Raw genomic sequence first — 22434 nt, forward strand, 5'->3', positions numbered from 1 at the left:
ACACTCATTGAAATGTCCCGCGTGTAGCGATAACTTCATGAGAATGAAACACTCATTGAAATGTCCCGCGTGTAGCGATAACTTCATGAGAATGAAACACTCATTGAAATGTCCCGCGTGTAGCGATAACTTCATGAGAATGAAACACTCATTGAAATGTCCCGCGTGTAGCCATATAAGTTCTGAAGAACAACCCGAGCCGACGTGGATCAACCCTTGAAATGAGTCGTACTCATAGAGTTATTACTCTATGGTCGTACTAGACTACATGAATGGAAATGTTTCCTGAGGTTGATTTATACTTAATTGCATGCTGGTGTCCACAAGTTCTGTAGGCAATCTATAAGCTCACAACAAGTCCTGCAGTGGCACATTGTGAGCCTGTAGATCGGTGTGTTCGACACCAGCGTGCAACTAAGGAGAAATCAGGACTTGTAACAGTTCTATGTAGTATGTTTGTAGTCATGGTAGCAAATGGCAATGCTATTGAACTCTGAACCTGCATCATTATTGATCCATCTACTGTATGCAGGGAATTGAACCCTCAACTCAGGCAGTGACAACACTGTTCTCTATCTGATGAACACAGGGCTGTGCAGGTTAACGTGAGGGGAATGATAATAGTAAGCCATCAGTTATAATAAAATGCTCTGGAAAACAAAGGCAACATAATGAGACAACCATGACGCACCTGACAGATTCCTGCTAAATCGCCCCCAAGGCAGCCTAAATATCTTTTGAAAGATGTCATACTTAGTGCGAAGAATTATTATAGTTCATAATGGAATGGCTGTTGCGACCAACTGTATGGTTGATGCATTAACCAGTTAGCCAGCCATGCGCCCTATAGGGGGACACACAATGATGGGGGGGGGGGTGGGTGTGATACCGTCAGGGCAATGGAGGTCTGGGCAGGTGAATGAGTCACACTAACGATGTGGGTCACTCGTCTCTCAAAGAAAGACATACTTGATTCAAACACACATCGAAGAGACGCAAGAGGGTTCGCCGTAGGCTGAGCGCCTGGAAGCGTCTCTCTGCAGTGTTCACACCTGCTCCTGACCTGCATCATCAGCTAACAGGTTGCTGTTGAGGGTTTTGTGGGGCAGGGATACATAATGTGATGCTGCCTGCTGCAGGGCTTTGCGGTTTAACACAGGGATTCACACTGTAAATCAAAAGGCTAAAATTGCAAGGTGGCTTGGACAAGAGTGTTGTGTGTGTGTGTGTGTGTGTGTGTGTGTGTGTGTGTGTGTGTGTGTGTTTGTGTGTCTGCTTTGTGTCACAATGCAACGTGTTGTAGATCAGATAATTTCGCTACATGTTGTATAACAGTAAGACTTCTACTGTGGCACTGAGAATGACGCTCAGCGTTATTATTGGGATTAATAATGTCTAATGAGCATGCTGTGTAATCACTGGGCCCTGACCCCAGAGCAAACCCTGGCAGTGACCAGAACAGTGTGATGTATGACCCCAATCGGGGGTAGATTTGACTGTACCACCAGGCAGAGAGCCTGGCAGTCTAGGTGAAATGGGACACCACTATCTCTGTCTCTAGGGAAGAGAGTCAGTAGTAGCACCAACTGTTACTAAAACTAAAACAAGTTATAATAATCCATAGAATGTAATTATTGTAACACAGTAATGTCATGGGTTGAACTGATCTATAATCTTGAAGTATAGTCATACAAAAGACTAGGAGGTTAAAATGTCCTTTCCCAAGGGGCTCCCAAACCCTCACAGCGGGGGTCCTGATAAGGGCCCATCTCCACTATCCACATAGCCACACAGTCAGCACATGTGGAAATCTTTAAGCTGACCAATGGCTGACGGGCTGGCACAAACAGCCAATCACAGGAAAGGCTGATGCTCCAAGGCAGCACAGAGGGTTTAAATCACCTAGCGTGTGTCCTCTTGGACCAGATTCTAAACAACCAAGATGAATCCACAACCTCGTGTGATCGCACGATGAACCAGCCCTGTATTACACTGCACGGGCGACCAAACGCAACCTTACATTGACCAATGGTAAATATGCATTCATGCATTACCTAATCAAAGGCTAATCAAAGGTTTGATACCAACTAACCCAATCTAAAGAGCTAAGCTCATGTGTTTAAATGTATGTATGAAACATAATAAAAGTACTATAAAGACACGGAGTTATGTTATTTTAGATTGCGAAAAGGCCAGAGATTCGAGTAAATACGTTGACCCTGTGTGAAGTTGCTTCCCTTTCGGAGGGTTAGGAAGCGCGATACGTTATCAATTAGCAAAGAAATCGTAGCAAGCTATAAATGTGAACATCTACAGTGCCCCTCCCAAGGAGCACACGTGCACCCTGGGACAAACTTCACTTTGGTATTATTCTTTCTGTCGGTTGATGCACGCAGGATACAATGATGTGCGGTATTAGAACGGTCTGTTCTGACTACAATACGCCCTTCCACCCAGCACTAGTCCTCCATTATCCTTGAACCTCCAACTCCCATGTAATCAATCGCCACCACCGCACTGAATACTCCAATATCCAATCCCTGTGTGTTCTGTTCACCATCCTCCCGCTCTTCTCTCGACATCCATCCCATCCTGACATTTGACCAGTTCGTCCATCAATCGCAACGTAATCAAAATCAGCCCCCCAACCCCCCCCCCCCCCCTCCCCTCCCCCCCACCCCCTCCAAAAAGCTACATCTGCTATATTTATTCCAGGGGGAAAAGAAAGGGAGCTTCCTGAACAAGGTCTTGTTTTGGTGTGTCCCCCAGTGCCATTTTGAATATGATCAATGGGGAAACAAAATCTTTCTTCTCTGACAACAGCTCCCATTCCTCGCTGTGCACTTACAGGATCACACGTTCTCCCCCTCAGCTTGTTGTCTTTTCGCTGAAGCAACACCAAAGTAGACTACTGAGAATTACTTGCATGTTGTTGCTGCCAGGCAGAAACCTTGTACGTATCTCCATAGTTTTGTTGTAAATGTATCCCCTACTTTATCATACAAGAGTGACGCACAAACGTAGTTAAAATAACAGATCTGTAAGCTCACAACGCATAGCGATGCAACACGTGAGCTTGTAGATTGGCTATGTTGACTATTTTTCTTTTTAACACATTTTGGTCGGGAACCCCTATTGGTGTTATGCTTTAGCTATTGAAAAATAGCAGATCTACAAGCTACGAGCTTGTAGGTCTGCTATTTTTGAAAAATCAAAGAACCACTGACACACACAGAAACATTGCTTTTTCAGAAAACTGTCAGGATGTAGAAGACATTTTTAGAATCTGATCTCAGGTCAGAATAGGTTAATGTATAATAAAAAATGGAATGTTTTTGGACATGCATGGTTCCCACCCGACCGCAACGATCTATCACACTTCATACAATGGGAAGTTGTGGTATGTAGCAAAGTGAGCATTAACGGCATCCACATACTGTACAGCAGCCCCGTGTAGACCCCCACCAGACCACCAATCAGCAGCATTCTCCAGGGGCTATGGCGAGGGTTTTTTGTGGGGCGAGACGCAGCGTGTTAGCGCGTGGCTGCACAGCGGTGCCCCCCACTCTGTCTCTGCGGTAAACTTTCATCCCCCCTCTCTTTGTAGTATTCTATTAGCTAGCAGCTGCAGACCCCAGGGGAAATGTGCTCGGCGGAGATAGGCTCTTTGTCATCATCCGTCGCCAACGTCAACACGCGTGCATAGTACACATGCACACGCGCGAGCGCACACACACACACACACACACACAGAGAGAGAGAGAACGGAGACACAAGTTGCCACACAGGCGGCCAGACATACACGCATGAGCGAACTCAAATCCATGCTGGCATGAAATACAAGCCAGACAACCAGCATGGGTTACGGACTACACAACAAACACACAGACACACACACACACACACACACACACACACACGCATGCACACACACACACACACACACACACACACACATACAGGCACTTACAAACAGTAAAATCTTCAGTATTCATTCATCCGTTTAACTTGTAACTCAGTGTACAAATGTAACCAAGCGGACCTGTAAGGGTCCATTTGCTTTAACGTTAAGTTAAATGAGAACTGAGTATTTTACTCTGCACCCTCCCACATACACACAAGACTAACAGACGCAGGCATGAGTGCCTAGTGACACATGGAGGCGTTCGTATGAGTACGTACTCACTTGCACATGTGCGTGCGTCACACACACACACACACACACACACACACACACACACACAGCCAGCAGTGTGTCTACTCTGCCCACATTGACACACAAGGCTCTGGGTTTTGGGCCAGTGCCATAAGTGCACATCAGCAGTGTCACACTGTGGCTGTGCCAGTAAAATCCTCAGTGTTGAGTTAACTCTGAGTGTATACTAATGTTAACATGTTAACATTTGTACACGCTCACAAGTTATAAATGGATGATTCTAAGACGGACATGCAGTAACCAGTGTTATTGTTTGATTCCCATGGTAAATCGCCTTGTATCAGTCTCACGTGCGTTATTTGTGATTCAGTGTATCCGTTGCTGACAGTGAGGGAGGGGCAGCGATAATTGTAGCCATAGGGTGGCGACTGACTGAGGGGCTTCGATCAGGGCTTTTAATGAAAACAAGCGATACCCTTCACTCGTAAACCACAAAGTTGCTCTTCTTGGTGCATGCTGACAGACACAGGAAGCCAGGAAATAAAGCCAGGAAGTAAATTGTTAAGAACAGTTTCTATTGAGAGTACGTGACTATAATTTTCAAGTTGCCATATTTGTTACCGTTTTAGAAAAGCAATAACTTAAGCCACGTGAGGTTGTGGTTTACCTCAAATTTACAAATGGCTGAGAGCGTTAGAGGCCAGGGTTTTAAGTTCTCAGTTCTGGGGACTGATTTCAGTCCTGAGGATTTCATAGGGGTAATTTAATGAGATCAGTGACGATTTGCAAAAAAAAAAATCAGTCTTGGAATTTTTTTTTGCTTTAAGCCCTGGTTAAAGGCACTCTATGTTTCGTGGCTACTTCGCCTCTCAGCCATTCTACGGTAAAAAGAGACCTAGTGGATTATTGCTTTAATGAATTAACGCTGAGTATTTTACTGTGTAATATTGTCTTTCTGTCAAGTTACTACTGTACATGCCTCGCCTTTTACTCTCGTAACAAGCACATATAAGGGTAATGTACAAGTGCAGCAGTATACACATGGACACAGAGGCTGTTAATACCCCTTGTAAACACACTTTGCCTACACACTGGTGATGTTGACACACACACACACACACACACACACACACAGACATTGAATACATGCACAAACACAAGAGGCAATGGGATTTAAGGGATTTACATTTTTTGGGATTCATGTTGAAACGCTATACATTCAATTCAGCAGTGTGTCTGCCCACACTGACACTGGTGTGCGCACTCTTGCTTACAGCCTGTGACAGACAATGCATATAGAGGTTGGGGTCGGCTCTATGCAATCAATTCGTGTGTCAGTTTAGAAAGCCATTCATTTACTAAAGGCAGAGCATTCATTTTCAATTATTTCCCACGGCTATTGGTTCTGTACGACTTTATCAAGCAACAATACAAATAAAAAAAGCAATCCACCTTGAATAATTGAATACAAAGTGATATTGACCTCCTATGCAGTATGCACCCACTCTCCTATCCGTGATGCGAGCTATAGACTTTATAGCACCCGTCAAGGTTAGGAGAGGAGGTGGAGGAGAACTCATAATATTGTGGCTTCCTATAAAAAAGGAAGGCACAATATGAAAATAGAGAGGCTGTATGTATGTATATTCATTGATAAAATGAACAGAATAACAGAAAAGAAAAGATGTGTGTTGTCTGGGTAACCATTTTTTAACCACATAAACCCTAGCATCCCTATACTGGTCTTCCCCTGAGAAGGCCTGGAGAGATTCTTCATTTACATGCATGCATGCACACACACACACACACACACGCACACACATGCATGCATAAACAGTAAACAACCTTGCAATGCAAAAATACACACTAAAAAGCATGTAAACACAAACTTTACACTCACACCCATACCTCACGCACAATTTAATGTGGGCAGAATACACACAGAAATGCACACAATCATTGTCTGCATGGCTTTCCTAAGGGTTCTCCTGGGGCACTCAGTAAGGGTGGCTGCTGCCAGGTCTGCGGTTGGCTCAGTGCCATAATATATATATGGCTCTGTCATTTCCCCTCTCTCTCTCTCTCTCTCTCTCTCTCAGCCTAGTTTGGGACATGCAAATAAACTTGACCTCGACCTGTCTGTCTCTTCCTTATCATTTCACTTAAGCTTTATCTTCCACCATCACTCCCTGTGTGTGTGTGAGAGATATTGAACAGCGAGGATCAACACTGCCCCTCCTGTTCCTCAACCTCATTTGACTCAACTCCTCCTCCCTGTTCAGGACTCTTTTCCTGCTCCCTTGTAACGAGAGAGAGTGAGAGAGGAGGAGGCTGTGATGCTCTCCCAGAGAGGGAGTGAGAGAGGAGGAGGCTGTGATGCTCTCCCAGAGAGGGAGGGAGTGAGAGAGGAGGAGGCTGTGATGCTCTCCCAGAGAGAGAGTGAGAGAGGAGGAGGCTGTGATGCTCTCCCAGAGAGAGAGTGAGAGAGGAGGAGGCTGTGATGCTCTCCCAGAGAGAGAGTGAGAGAGGAGGAGGCTGTGATGCTCTCCCAGAGAGAGAGTGAGAGAGGAGGAGGCTGTGATGCTCTCCCAGAGAGAGAGTGAGAGAGGAGGAGGCTGTGATGCTCTCCCAGAGAGAGAGTGAGAGAGGAGGAGGCTGTGATGCTCTCCCAGAGCCTCCCTATGGAACAGGGAGACCAGCCTTCTTCTTCTCCAGCTGATCAAGCGCAGCATCCTTCACTACCTGGCTCTTTACCTCCCCACCCCTCCTCTTTCTCTCTCTCTCTCTCTCTCTCTCTCTCTCATCTCTACATCTCTGACTTCTCGTTCTCCCTCCTCTCCTTTGATCTCAGTATGGTCTCTGCCTGCTCCAACTACTTTCCTTCTTTCCTCCTTCTCTCTCTCTCTCTCTCTCTCTCTCTCTGTTTTGTTGGTGGTGTTGGCAGGTCTAGTGGAACTTCTTTGTGGGGCTTAGTGAATAATGGATTCCAAATTTAAGCCAGCTGCTTCCTCCGTTTCGTCAAATGAGATGTTGAGAATCAAAGACGCCCCTAGAGATGGCCCAGGTCGCTTCTGAAGGGGCTGATTGGAGCACACCCAACTCTCAATTCCAAAAACATATTTTGTCACGGTGGCGTTTGTTTTTGTGATGCATCAAAAGTGTTCTTGTCGTCTGAAATCAGATAAAGACTTGAAGGATCTTTTACCCTTTGGTGATATCCTGTCCGTATTTATAGTATAAGTGAAGATTCTGATCGATGAGTGTTTGAAGGTGATTTTTACTGTACTGTAGCTTGTTTGGTGACAATATCCCTGCATTTGTGTTATTTTCCTGCTCTGCGCCACTGCCTGTGAAGCAGGCAGGCCGGCCAGTCAGTGTGTGGATTAGTATGTTGGCTGTAACTACCAGAGCCAGAACCCTGGGCTGTAGCTGTGCTTGTTTGCCCTCCGGATATTGTCTTCTTCTCAGGTTATCCAATGACACGTCGATGCTCGCCTCTCCCTGTGGCCTGCACAGCTTTCTGCTGTAATCCACTCTCGGTCGGTCTCACTTTTTGTCGACTAGCTGCCTTTGCTCCATACCCCCGTTTTCAATGCAAGCAAGCAGCCTTGATCTCTTTTCTCTTCACTTATAGACACTCCCTCACGCTGGCCTATATCTGAAAACGGCCCTGTTAACACGAGGATGTTCATACCTAGCAGCTGCCTCGGTATGACTGCAGTGTCCTACTGTTGTTGGCCACTACTTTACTGGGACGGCTTTCTGTTAAGTGCTTTGCTCAGGGCTATGTTGATGTGAATGTTGAGCGAGGGGAGAATGTGCCTCATTCAGAATGTGTGCAGAATTTGGATTTTCCCAGCCACAGGATTGTTGGAAAAACCAAGCAATCTTCCAGTATTACATGCCCTCCTGTGAGCAATAGGCCAATACCATCCCGTCTATATCCAACATGGACATATATCTCTGTTATTACCCTAGTCCTGGTGATTCTTTTTGCGATTGTGTATGCGTGTGTGCGTGCAGGGTGGGTGAGGGGTGTGGGTGTAAATGACTTGCATCATAATTTTCCAATAATGGCCAAAATTGGCCATCATTTATCACCACCTCTGTATAAGAAATTACATGATTATTGATCACCGGAATGTTGCCTGGGTGCTATGAATCATTGCACACTGCTTGTAATGCTCGTATTGAAGCTTAATCCATGACCGCTGTCTTGCAAGATATTATCAACGTGGCTTTCAGCTGAACACAGAGTAATGACCACACACTCACCCTCTGTTAACCTTAAACAGATCTACAACAAGCTCACAATGTGTGATGATGCAACACATTTCAGCTTTCAAACACCATATAAAATGGGCCGGTGGTGGCTAGATGGGAACAGATGGGAACCCACAAGGCTCCCAGTTCGAACCTGGGCTCCCCCAGAGTTAGTGTCGAAGTGTCCTTGAGCAAGGCTCTGAACCCCTAATTGCTCCCGATTGGTGGTTGGTGCCTTGTATGGTTTGTATGGTGCCTTGTATGGTTTCCGCCGCCATCAGTGTATGAATGTAATGCAATGCACAATCTATGTAAAGCGCCTTGGATAAAGGGAGCTATATTTATGGGGCTTAAGCAAAGGCCCAGTGTCCAGTTAGCAGTCCAAATGTTATTTAATTGCATAATATTAACTAGAAAAATGTTCAACTACAGCCAATCAGGATGAAATATGAAAAATCAGGACAGGTCCGTCTTAATGACTTGACTATAGAGATAATGTGTACTGATTTGCAAAATTATGTGAGTAATGACAACATTTGTTTAACACTTCCTGGTGGCGCTTTAACGGGCCAATGTGAAGTGTCATGGCATTTGGACGCTGTGTTCATGAATTGAGGCATTTTGTTAAAAACGAACCAGTCTTGCAAACTGTAGATCTTAGCTAATCAGGGCAGGATGGAACATGAAAAACCGGACAGATCTGTTTTGATCACACATTAGAGATAATATGTATAGGGGGGGGGGGGGGGGGTGCGGGTGCGGACTTCTCTCTACCACAACGGTATGTTGCATTCACACAGGCCGATGCAAAGCTACACAGACAGTGTATTTGTAACTGTTAAGCAGCAGGAGGGCGTTTTGTTAGCAGCTCAACCACTGCTGTAACGTTCCAACACAGATGCAATGTATTACTTGCCTAACGCTGGGGCTCCACCAGGCGTGTCCGCGTCGCGTCAGCGTCACCGTCACAGAATGTTCCCTTTTTAATCAATGAAGGGTGGCTCCACTGCCCGCGTTGCGTCGCGCAACGCACCCAAACGCGCCCGGTGGAGCCCTGGTGTAATGCTGCAGGTTCCATGTTTAAGTATTTCCAAAGTGTGTACATTGTTTTAGTGACAGATGCATGGTTTTCATATCGTAAATATGGTCTCTAACGTAGAGTCCGCAATCGGACGCTGCGTTCATTATTTGAGGCGTGCGTTGCTGCAGGAAGGAGCCGATGGGGAGTTCCGTAAGCAGTGCAGAAGTGCATTAATGACTGTAGAGCACGAACCTTCATTATAAAATATCATGTTATGAATGACAGATGTAGCCACTACACTCACATTGTTCCAAGAAAGTCGCTAGCATAGCAACCCAGTTGGCGCCGCTCTGGGAGATCAGATCATTTTTATTTTGATTAGGTGTTCCATCATGCTCGTTTAAGATGGCTAGATGGCTACTTCAACCAATCAGATTGCTTCTAAACGACCTCGTCATGAGACAAACATGTTAATGTTAACATATTAATGTTTTTTACAATATACACTTTGAGTGAAACACAGTGACTTTATTTTGTAGGCTCTGGGACTATATTGGGTTTGCCTTTTTTTTATAGGGCAAAGGTGGGAATAATAGAAGCTTTTTCGGTGTCTTTAAAGCAGAAATCTATCCAAATAATAAGTCTCCAGCTGTCAAAACTGCAATCTTCTGCTCCAGTTTCCCTCCCGTCCATCTCAATCCTGAGGTTTTGGAGCCGTTTCTATCTGTTGTATGGGATCAAAGCGCCTGTCAATTTCTCCCAAGTCCAATGGCTGCTTTTGTCACCTTCAATTTGAGGCCAGTGTGCAGGAGAGTTGTTCTTCTTGGGAAATGTAGGCGGGGTCAAAGTAGGCAAGCTACTGTGTGGAATAAACAAATATGTCATTGCTAACTGCAAACAGTGTGACAACAGCAAACCACCTTGGAGCATTATTTACCCTCCAACAGTATTGCAACAGAACTTCTGTGCAGCAGAAATTATCCCCAACTTTCATACACTGTCAACCCAATTTACTTTTTGACTGTTTCGCCTGAACTTTTCAACTTCAAACTGCAAAACGGTCAGTTTCTGCACTCTCAGAGTTGTTTTGCTATTTCAATTATATGTACCGGTAGTCTAGATGTCGTTTTCATTGCTTGTATTGCCACTAGACCTGCCATGGTTGAACCTAAGATGTTATAAAATCCTAAATTATCTTTTCAAAGGCATGTAATTTGTTGTAATAGTATATAAAGTGAATTGGTTTGTCACCATCAGCCATAACCCATGTCTTTTCAGAGTGACACTGCTGGATAAGTGTTGGACAACTGGAAATAAATGACAATATAATTTCTGCATGTCAAGTGCCACTATCGTCTGTAACCATGTTGTTAGCTTTTCACACTGTTGCAAGCCGTGATCTGATGCTGAAGTAAACCACCCTTTTGGGAATTTGGGAACCCATTGGCAAAAATAGCCTGTGTGGTCCGCTCTCTGCCCTCCTCTTCCGGTGGTGCGCCTATGTTTTCATGCACTAACAACAATGTATACACGTTCTGAATGCCCCTGCCAACAGATTCAGTAGCGTAGCTCCGAATCTGTTCTTGATGAGAAACAGAATCCATATTTTTAGCTCAATCTAAAATGGTGCTGGTATGGACATATGAAAATATCACTATCTTAACACACATCTATTGATAATGTGGCATTAAAAAAAATAAAAAAATAGGATGATAATGTATTTCGATGTACTCGCTGCTCAGTACACTTTCTAGTATTTGCCAAGTAGCAGCACATACTGTAAGGTTGGAGGAAATCAAAGAGTTGTAGCAGTACATTGATCTTAATTGTAGGTTGTGGCAAAGTTTGAGGTCATTCAGATGCTGACTCAGTGCAGTGAATGAACTGTGCAGTATATGTAGTCCAGTCATAGTGAATGAACTGTGCAGTATATGTAGTCCAGTCACAGTGAATGAACTGTGCAGTATATGTAGTCCAGTCACAGTGAATGAACTGTGCAGTATATGTAGTCCAGTCATAGTGAATGAACTGTGCAGTATATGTAGTCCAGTCATAGTGAATGAACTGTGCAGTATATGTAGTCCAGTCACAGTGAATGAACTGTGCAGTATATGTAGTCCAGTCATAGTGAATGAACTGTGCAGTATATGTAGTCCAGTCACAGTGAATGAACTGTGCAGTATATGTAGTCCAGTCATAGTGAATGAACTGTGCAGTATATGTAGTCCAGTCACAGTGAATGAACTGTGCAGTATATGTAGTCCAGTCATAGTGAATGAACTGTGCAGTATATGTAGTCCAGTCATAGTGAATGAACTGTGCAGTATATGTAGTCCAGTCATAGTGAATGAACTGTGCAGTATATGTAGTCCAGTCACAGTGAATGAACTGTGCAGTATATGTAGTCCAGTCATAGTGAATGAACTGTGCAGTATATGTAGTCCAGTCATAGTGAATGAACTGTGCAGTATATGTAGTCCAGTCACAGTGAATGAACTGTGCAGTATATGTAGTCCAGTCACAGTTTAAGTGTTCACCACCTCTGCATCTGGATATGCCGTGTAGCTTTGTCTGCCTAAAATTGAAAACAACCTTAATCACCCATTGGAGTCCATGGACATCACCACACACACACACACACACACACACACAGGTTTCACTCAATGAGGAAAGTCAGACAGCCCTGGGTGGCTCGAGTCTAGGAAGCTTCTGTCCAATCACTGGATCGATATAGACGGAAGGATGGACGGAGCAGAGGTGCTGCTGGGCTCTTAGGTACTGTGCTTGATGGAGTGGTAGGAGGTGGAGAATGGTGAGAGCTCTGCCCCCATCTGTCTGCACACCCCCAAATCCCGCCCCCATGGAGCGAGGGAAGGGATCAAATGAAGCACGTCCCCTCTGTGTCTCATTCCATCTGTGTCTATCTCTCCGTTTGGGGACGTATCCCTCCGTCTCTGTTGGTGTGTATGTGTCTATCCGTCATTGTCTTTTGGCTTCTGTGGTTCTCGTCACCGGTCTCTCTCAATTACGCTCTTTCCGTGTTTTACTCCTGACACCGTGGGCACCTGTGCAAATCAATGTTGCTGATTTGGGCGCCAATTGGCAATGTTAGGCACGCAAAACGGCATTGTCAGCAAGTGCCATAAGGGTGAATGGGCTCACCACTGCGGCATGGGCGTCAGTATATTCATACTTGCTTGCTTTATTTCTCGAATTTCTCTCTCAATTCTCTTTGTTTGCATGTTGCTTTTAACTATGTTGCGCGCGCTCTCTCTCTCTCTCTCTCTCTCTCTCTCTCTCTCTGTCTGTCTCTCTGTCTCTCTCCCCCATCTGTCTCTGTCATTCCTCTCTGTCTACCTTCTCATTAGTTTCTGTCTTTTATCTTCATTCCTCTGTCTTTGTCTCTCTGTCATTCCACTCCTGTCTGGTCCGTTTTCAGTCTCTGCCATTAGTTTGCTCTCTTTCAGTCTGCTCTGTCCTATCTGTCGTTCTCAGTCATTGTCTTTCTCCCTCTCACTATCTGTCTCTGCCTTGCATCACTTTCTCTTTGCACCTGTTCCCTTCTATTTATCTTTGTACTGTATGCCCTCATATCTCTGCTTCTTTCTCCTTCTTTAGCTCTCTTCCATCCTAAATGGTAAATTAATGTGTTTATGTATTAGTTTCACTCATACACCTGCACGTACGTACACCAGGCGGCAGAGGCAACCTAGCTAACCAAGAGGTTAAAGGGCCACTTCACCCCTTTTGCAACCATATCTTATTTTTAATGATGTTTGGGAGACAAAAACACTTTCTTGGTGGTATGTGTGTAATAGGTGTTTGTCGATATTTTAGTGCCAGTGATATCATGGACACTGGTCTCACTTCCTTCCTAGACTACATGTTGTCTCAGTAAGACGGCCCTCTCCCTCTCCACAAGGTGGGGTGAGTGCAGCAAAGCATTATGGTCATTGTAGTAATCCAGCAGTAATCCAGCAGACCAGTGTCCATGACATCATAGACACTTTGAAATACTAAAATATCTAAAAACACAAATTACCCACATAATGGGTAAGTGTTTCTTGTCTCCCAAACATCATTTCAATAAGATCTGGTTGCAAAAAGAGTGAAGTGGCCTTAATTATGCTAATGACATGTATACACGTCTTTTCTAATCAAACCATGGGGGGCCTTGGATTTGTATACACGTCTTTAGGTCCTTTTTAATGGTATCAAACGGGATCACTAATTCATTATTATTATAATTTTTTTGGCCTTTCCTTCTTCAGCGATCCTAGACCTGTTTTGCGCATGCACACTGCTGTTCATTTCCTTGTTTACGGCCCGACTAAAGTGTCTCTTTACTCTAAATCTACGGCGCTCTCCATGGTTTTAACCAAAACGCAGATGTTCTGTACTCATTTCTGACTTCAGCAAGCATCTCGTTTGGAATATAAACGCTTCTAGAGTTTTGATGTGACCAGCGCGAGGCAATTATGGAAGATTATGCCTCCCGGTTTTGGGGAGTAATGGAAGGCAGGGCTTTTCAGAGTAGAATCTGCCGTTATTATGAAAAATGCCCCGGCAAAATAAGTGTTAAGTAAGTGTCACTTACCGGCGGAGCCAGGGATCGAACTGGGAACCTTCCGATCCCCAAGCTGTCGCTCTACCTCCAGACAAGTTGTGAGACACTGCCATCGCAATTATTCAAGGCTCCCTCTACCCTCAAATCTCCCTTTCTCACATTCCATTCATTTACTGTAACACTCCCTATCTGTCTCTGTCTCTCGCTCACACACACACACACACACACACACACACACACACACACACACACACACCATTTGACATTCACTCCCCCTCTCTGTCTCCACAGCCATCTCTCTCTACCCTCTCTCTGTCTCTCCATCCCTCTGTCCCTCTACGGTGTGCTGCCTGCCATGTCAGTGGTCTCCGGGGAGGGGAGTCCTCCTTAGACGTCTGATCTGATATGTGTTCACCTGGGTCATTGTTCAGCTGCTGGTTTAAGCAGCAAATCACAGATCAATAAGACTCTGGGTGACTGTTTAAGCAGCAGATCACAGATCAATAAGACTCTGGCTGATGAAGAGATAATGAAGATTGTACAGTATATATATGCTTTTTAATGAATAGAGTGTGTGTGTGTGTGTGTGTGTGTGTGTGTGTGTGTGTGTGTGTGCGCGTGTGCGTGCGCGTGGTGGTATGTTAAAATGTAGATTTTTAGCTTTTTACCCCTTTCTCGCCCCAATTTAGTCAATGAATTCCTCCTCACACACCAGCTGTGTGTTGTATGCACATTGCTGCTGTACCCTGAGACACCACCAGGAGGACGTAGAGCCCCCATCCTACTCCCCCCACCCAACATTCAGGTGCCGCCCCAGCCGAAATAGACATATGTTAGCTATCTCTAAGGCATAGTTTAAAATGTCTTAACAACTATTAGCAAACATTTAACAAGTCACTAATAACTCATTAACTGTGTGTGAATGATCTATAAACTAGTTATAATGGATAGTTGTTCTAAAGTGTCACCGCTGTGTCTTCTACATAGAGTGACACAGTCCTGTTTTGGGAGTTCCATCTGGGGCCACCAACAGTGAGAAATGACAGGCTCTTAATGCTGTAATGTGAGACAACAAATGCCATATGTTTATGTTGAATATAATATGTCTGCCTAAGGCTCATGCGCCTCTAGGACATTTCAGTCTGGATTTACCAGCATGAGAACTTGTCTCGAGAGTTAGACGAGAGAGTTGGGACTGTCTTGGTAAGCAACCAGTGGCTTTGGCCCCATCTTATCATTCAGTGTCTTATCATTATATAAACCTTAAGCTTCACAATAACATTTTCAGTGTTAACATACATCGTTGTTTTGCCTATGAAGTAATTTGAGAGCAAATTACTGTAGATGATTTTCACTTTACAGTAATTACTGTAATGTGAATACAAGCTAATATTCGTATGCTGTGTCATTTGTATGGAGAAGGCAATTTAGCAAAAGTGCATATAAAAGGAGGATACGCCATTTTGTTAGAACCAGAGTAGAGGAGAAATATGCACTTGAATCCAATATTTAAATTCATGGTACATCAACTCAATGCAACTGTATCATTATAAATGTTGCATTGCATGCAAGTGCTGGCAAGTTCTCTCTTTGTATTCTTTAGATGTTCATGCTTTCAAAACTTCCAATAGAGATAATTTCCAGATACTGGACCAGTGTCTTCCTCAAGGCACATGGTGGTTGCTGGGATAAAACCTGTGACCTTCTGTTATGGTAGGACAGTGTGTAAATCTACCTGCTAGGATGGTTCACAAGCTCCCCTAGTTTTCAGGATTTCATCTCTCTTGACCTCATCAACTAATATCTCGGACATTATGAATATGAATGCTATCATTTAATTACTTTTGTCTGTGTGTTGTCACTGTGTAGTTATTTTTGAATAGGTGTGCTAGACATTTTGTCTCGTGACCTGTTACCTAGGCAACCAAAACCTAGCTGCCATGCTTTCTTGTCAACACTGATAATGTCAAAGCTAGTTATAGATATAATTGTGGTCGTACACGGAGAAGGCCTTGACTTAGGTGTCAGGAATATTCTCCATTACGAATGTAAGTCTGTCTTCTACAGTTCAATTCTCAATAATAATCACTCTCACTGCCTGGTTTTTAGACTTATCCTGACTACAGATTTAAGGCTCTTGCAATAGCATCCTCTTAAAAAGATTCTTACGGTGGATGTTTCACATGGAGGAGAAAAGGGAAATGCTATTACAGCTGGAGTCACCAAGGCTCCAGTGCGTTTTCCCGTCATGGTGGCGACAGCTCGGTCAAAGTCAACCAGTTATGAATTGCGACTTGAATTGAAGCATCGGAGCTGAGAGCCACAGTGATGAGAGCTTACAGGAAATCAGCGGAAAACGGCCAGGGAATGAAGTTGAATTCAGAGGAGCTGTCTCTGGTGTCTGCACATGCACACGTGCGCACACACACACACACACACACACACACACACACACACACACACACACTCTTTCTCCATCTCTCATTTTCAGTTTCCCTGCATCTCTCCTTCCCAGTTCTTTCTCAGTAACTCTCTCTCCCCCCCACCCTTTCTCTCTCACTCTCCTCTCTTACGTATTGCCATCTCCTCCACTTTTCGCCTGTCGCTCTCTTGTCTTTCCCAATTTCCCCATTCGTCTTCATTTTTCCTCCTTCCTTACCTCTCCACGACACACGCTGGAGTGTGATTGTGAGAGCCATCCTGTTAGAGCCTGGGGGGAAGAGGGGGATAATGTCATGTTCTCATCACACCACCTCCTCTCTGTCGCCTCCCTCCGTTTCCTCTAACCCGGAGGCCAGAGCAGAGCAGAGTCTCAGTATGCATGCGAGGCCAAGATGGATGGAAACAAGTCCCAGACTTATATTTTTCGCCCCCTGTCATCCTTGACAGTTTCCCTTCACATGCATGCGTGAGTGGTGGTTTTAGCCTTGGTCAAGAGACAGGAAGACAGAAAGGGCAAGAGAGAGGCCAGTTTCTACAAATATCTCACTTCAAGAATTGGAATGGGGGAAAAAAAGGAGCCTGATAGAAGTATCTTGACTTGAACAGGAATTACACTAAATTAAATTACATTTTTAAATGACGTCCTGATATAATTAAAGTGTGTGTGTGTGTGTGTGTGTGTGTGTGTGTGTGTGTGTGTGTGTGTGTGTGTCGTACTCCCACAAGCCCATCTGTAATACAGTCTACCACCCACCTTAAATTGTATATCAGTGCTGAAGTTTTGATGTAGTAGTGACACTCATGGGCAGTTACATTTTTGGTTCCGTTTATGGGTTCCAGTACAGCCGTGCAGCACTGAAAACGTTCTTTCTTTTACTTTATTAAAAAACAAACACTACTTTGAAAAACATTGGGACTACACTTGGTAACATGTTATGTTAACAAATATTTTAAGCATACATTTTTGTGAGCCATTGTCCTATCCAATCATCCAAAAATAAATTGCCCTCGATGAATAAATAATAAGTAGTGCAGACAGGGTACTGACCTGGAGATGTATTTTATGTATTGTACCGGTGAGCCTCAGACTTGAAGTTGACTCCTACGGTAGCTTGGAGGCCGTGCCACATTAAACTGGAATTGATTGATTGATTAGTTTATTGAACATAGTTCAGTACAGTCAAACACTCAGTTCAAAAGCGATAGCACCAAAAAAATTCTTGTTTCCATTTAGGCACTATGCAATAAATTCCTAGACATGACATGAAAAATAACAAAATTCAATATCATCATATAACGAATCTAAATAATTTCAGGAAAACATAAAAACTATGTACAGAGTGGGGGGGGAAAGGAGGGGGGGGGGTGATCACCTGTTTAAGGGGGAAGATTGGTCAACGCAGTGATCGGTTCAGCTGTCGGACCAAAAACATTCATGAATATTCATCATCCCAGATGAGGAAATAATATTGAGAGGGCATCGATGGGCTCTAACTACATCCTGACACATCATGGACACACTGGACTGCCATGATTTTAAAAAGTGCTGCAAACAGATGTTCTCTCTGTTTGATTTCACTGACGTGGCCCCTTGTTTGTCTGCTATTGTCTGTCTACAGTTGCTTCCTGTCGCTGCTACTGGTGGCTGCAGTGGTCTGGAAGATCAAACAGAGCTGCTGGGCATCAAGGCGACGAGAGGTAAGCTCAGCTAATATTTGGATCTTTGTTAGTTTTCTGCTTTATATGTAAATAAATTTGAATTGAATTGAATATTGCACACTTTACACATTGGCTGCTGTTGACGTATAAAAAAAACGTTTTTTAATAGCCATCTGTTGCCTGCGATTGACGTATATACAGTATACATTTTTATATTGCTTTATATGGATCTGAAACGGCACCGCTAAAACCCAACTTTTAGCCCTAAGCCAGTTGCTAGGCAACGCCTTGCGCACCCCCACACGCACGTAACCTGTTCTCGCATGCGTTGACCACTGTTATAATTAGGATCTTCTCTGGCTCTTATCTCAAAGTACGTCGCTGTCCGTTGTGCTGATCAGACATCCGAGGTTCGGATCTGATTTCAGATTTTTTTATTGCATCGCGACCGAAATATCAACGTTTCTCGAGACAGTTTTTTTTTGTTTTTATGAAAAACAAAATATGTCAAAAAAATGAATGTAAAAAGTGGGCACCCTGGGGTTTTTTTGTTTTTTTTAAGTGTTGTGTGGGCACACAATGTGTTAAGCATTGGCATATTCATGTTGCAGTAAGTTATCCACAGATACCAAGAAATGCATCGAAAAAGTTGGGGAAACTATATCTCTGTGAAAAATAATTGCCTCTATATTTTTGCCATTGAAATCTTCCTTGAAGTCACTGTTTATTTTGTTTAAATGGCCAGAAAATGTGTGTGTTGTATGAGTGGTGGGCAGACTGAGTTGACATGGGTGGCTTGTGTGGCTAGATGATGGACTTAATGAGTCTATGAAAGGCAGACTGGCTGGATAACTGGCTGGCTGCTTGGCAGAGGAACCGAAAGAGACTGACTGTGACTGCAGAATAATGCCAAGCCAGCTGACACCCTGTAGAAACTTTACTGAAAAGTAGTAGCAGTTTGAGAGCTCATTACATTTTCACTTCAGCACCGAAGAAGAATTACAAAATGCATTTTCACAGTGCATTCCCAGAAAGGTGCTTGAAAGGCATTAATCTATGTGTAAACACACACTTGTGTTTATGTGTGTATATTGCGAACGCAGTGAGCACTAACTATAGAAGCTGGCCTAAAATGTCTGTCTGTCTGTCTGTCTGTCTGTCTGTCTGTCTGTCTGTCTGTCTGTCTGTCTGTGTGAAAACACACACACGCACGCACACATACACTTAAAAAAAACATAACTTAAAAAATATCTTAGAAAAAAACGTAAAGTACATAATTTATTCTAATTGTTGTTATTGCAATTTATGAGCTTCCCGCGTTCACGAGTCTTACTTGTATACCTTATGTACAGTATGTGTATGTGCTCTCCCATGTGAAGCACAGCTAATGTTTGTACTGGCTTTTGATTGGCACTTTCACACTCCCATGTGCCGGCTGAGTACTGTAATCACCTACATCCCTCCCTTAAGTTCTACCATCCTCCCCCTCTCCAAGTCTCCACCACACAGCTGTGCTGGTGCAAGCTAACCTTTTGCACCCAAATAAGCACTTAACCCCAAAGAAGAAATGGAGGGCACAGATACAGAATGGTGTATTACCTAAGTATAAACGCTTAGGTTTGGTTCATAATAGTTAAAGCAAATTTTTTTTCAAACCGAATGACCAAAATATGAATGAGGAAAAAGACTGTTACAGTAAGTGCAGGTTAGATTTAATATAGAAAGTGCATCGCCATCTGTGCATCCTCCTACAGTATTTGCAAGGAGTTGGTACATTGCACCTTTTCTTGTTTATCTTTGTATGAAAGACAACAGAAATGTTTTTAAAATAGATTTTTTTTAAAAGGCAACGTTGTCAAGGTTTACATTGACAAACGTACAACAAAAATACAGTTGGGCTTGCTTATTCGCCAGAAGTAATAGCATTCACTCATGTGATTTTACTTAGTACTGTAAGTAAAATGAATGAACTATTGAAGTAAACTTTGGAGAATCCCACGTGCTCTTGGTCTGAGACAGTCAAGATCCAGACCATTAATGTGGTCTTGACTCTTGAGACAGAGACCAGTATCAAGTGTCCTTGAGCAAGACTCTGAACCCCTGATTGCTCCTGATGTGCTGGTTGGTGCCTTGCATGGTTTCAGCCATCAAAATGCTTGGGAGAATTAGGAGACAGTTCTTGCTGCAGCATACTGTATATCCTCAATGTTGTGTTTCAGTACTGTACAAATAGCGCTGTTTTGAAATATAAGTCAATAGGCTTTATGTTCCCTTCCTTTTTAATTGTGTTCACAAACGGTGACATCAGAGCATTGAGAATGTAAGATGTTAGTGTGTGGTAGTTGGTGTGATAGAACAGTATACAGAGATTGACAAAACTCTGATGCTGGCCTTCAAAGCAACCAAAGGTATGGCAGGCACCCCCATATCTTCAAAGTCTGATCGGACCCTACAACCAGCCTCGCATGCTCAGATCAGCCAGCACAGGGAGGCTGGTAGAACATTCACCAAAACAGCCGGGGCAACGCTCCACACGTCCCAGACTCTTCTTCCTTCTTGCTCCAAAACTATGGAATGAACTTACAATTGCAATCAGAACTGCAGGCTCACTCCAATCTTCTGTCAAAACACACCTCTTCAGGCTCCATCTTAGCCCGTATAGCACTTGCTGTAGCAGTTGCACTAGCCTCGACGACCTTACAGGCGTATGCAAAGTCTAAACTTTACTGTATAGATTTTCTACTGTTACAGTATACAGATGCTAAGTTCTTAGCTTCCTTGATGACAAGAATTGTTTATGGATTTGATATATTACCATGTGTTCTTGCTTACTGTAAATCGCTCTGGATTAAGAGTGCCTGCTAAATGCCTAAATTGTAAATTGACTGCTTATCTTCCAAATAGGTTAGGAAATATAGTTGTCATAATTGACTGCATTTTTATCTCAAAAGGGGTATTGTCTTTTGTAATGTTGCACAACGAGGCATAAACAGTCACCCCTTTTAATTTTAAAAGCATGACAACAATGGCAGGCATATGCAAAGCCATGCTTAATTATCACCAATGATCCCACCTGGGTACTTCGTGTGGAGAGTTAGAAACAGCATCTGAGACAGCGATTTTTCCACTGTGGTCATAAAGAAGAAAGGGGCCCAAGCGATCGTTCCAAATCATAATGTTATCCGTATTAAGCATTTACCTAGTCCGCCAGGAGCTGACTGGACCAAAAGTCCTGCCAGAATAAGCACACAGCTACAAAAATACAAGGCAGCCGTTGTCACGAAGGGGAAGCTTCGGGTGGTGTTTGTTTTGGTTCATATATTCAAGTTATTTCTTTGTATTATAGTTTTGCCTTTTCAGTATGTTTTTTTATTTGATATTTCATTTTTAAGTAATTTGCATTCACATTCCGGGTATTTAAAATGAAATGACAATAGAATAAGCATTAGCTTCTAGTGCTCCAGCATTATACAGTAAATTACCTATTATATGTTGGGAAATGTTCATTGTGTTCAATCAATAATCCATGTGTGTTCATTGGAAGTAAACGGAACAGAATTGGATTCCTGCTCTTTCACCAACTATAACTATTACTAATGTAACTTTTGCTCTCATACACAGATGTGACACAGGCAATCACCCTTTAAAAAGAAAAAGAAGCAAGCAGTGTATAAATAACCTTTTTTGTGCAGATTTTGTTAGCGTTTTGGTTTTTACTGAGAATAAGGTTAGAAATACGTTTAGGGTTAGGCATAGTTTTACTGGGGTTAAGTTTAGGAATAGGTTTAGGTTTAGGCATAGTTTTACTGAGGTCAAGGTTAGGAATAAGGTTAGGTTTAGCATAATTTACTTAGGTGACTTTAGGAATACCAGGCCACGCAGTTCCGCCGGCTGTACGCCCGAGGCGAGTTGGTAAAGGGGCGAGTTGTTTGGTATTCAACCAGTAGTAGTTTTGTTGTTTCAAGTTTTATTTCTGCTGAAAGGTCATGTATCACTTCTTGCTACTTTTCTAAGCTTTAACATTTCAAAGGTTGAGCCATTAAGAACATTTTTCTCCAGCATTGGTTTCCTCTACGTGTGCAGCTTTGTCTCCGCCTGGGGAGAGTATATTATATCAATGTATTGATATGTGGCCTTGGCTCAATTAAATAACCTCAGCCTCACTCACAGGAGACTAACAGAACAACAGATAAAAGAATCCAGATTGATTTTTGTTGTTTCAGAGGCAGTGATTATAGAAGTAAAACTGTGTAAAAGAGCTTTTTTTCCTCTATTTGGTTTTATATCATATTCTCCATCAGGTTGGACGGTAGTTGAAGAGATTAA

At 43.3% G+C, this 22434-nt stretch overlaps 1 protein-coding gene across 2 annotated transcripts in view; it reads left to right on the forward strand.

The window, feature by feature from the left end:
* Positions 1-22434, forward strand: part of atrn (attractin) — a 135716-nt gene that overhangs the window by 79424 nt on the left and 33858 nt on the right. For both annotated transcript variants that reach the window (XM_080784406.1, XM_080784405.1), the window contains exon 26: positions 18069-18147. In XM_080784406.1, the coding sequence (XP_080640532.1) occupies positions 18069-18147 (79 nt within the window). The remainder of the gene's footprint in view (positions 1-18068; positions 18148-22434) is intronic.

This window comes from Protomyctophum bolini, assembly GCF_963924005.1.
Source record: "Protomyctophum bolini genome assembly, chromosome: 15".
Taxonomy (NCBI): domain Eukaryota; kingdom Metazoa; phylum Chordata; class Actinopteri; order Myctophiformes; family Myctophidae; genus Protomyctophum; species Protomyctophum bolini.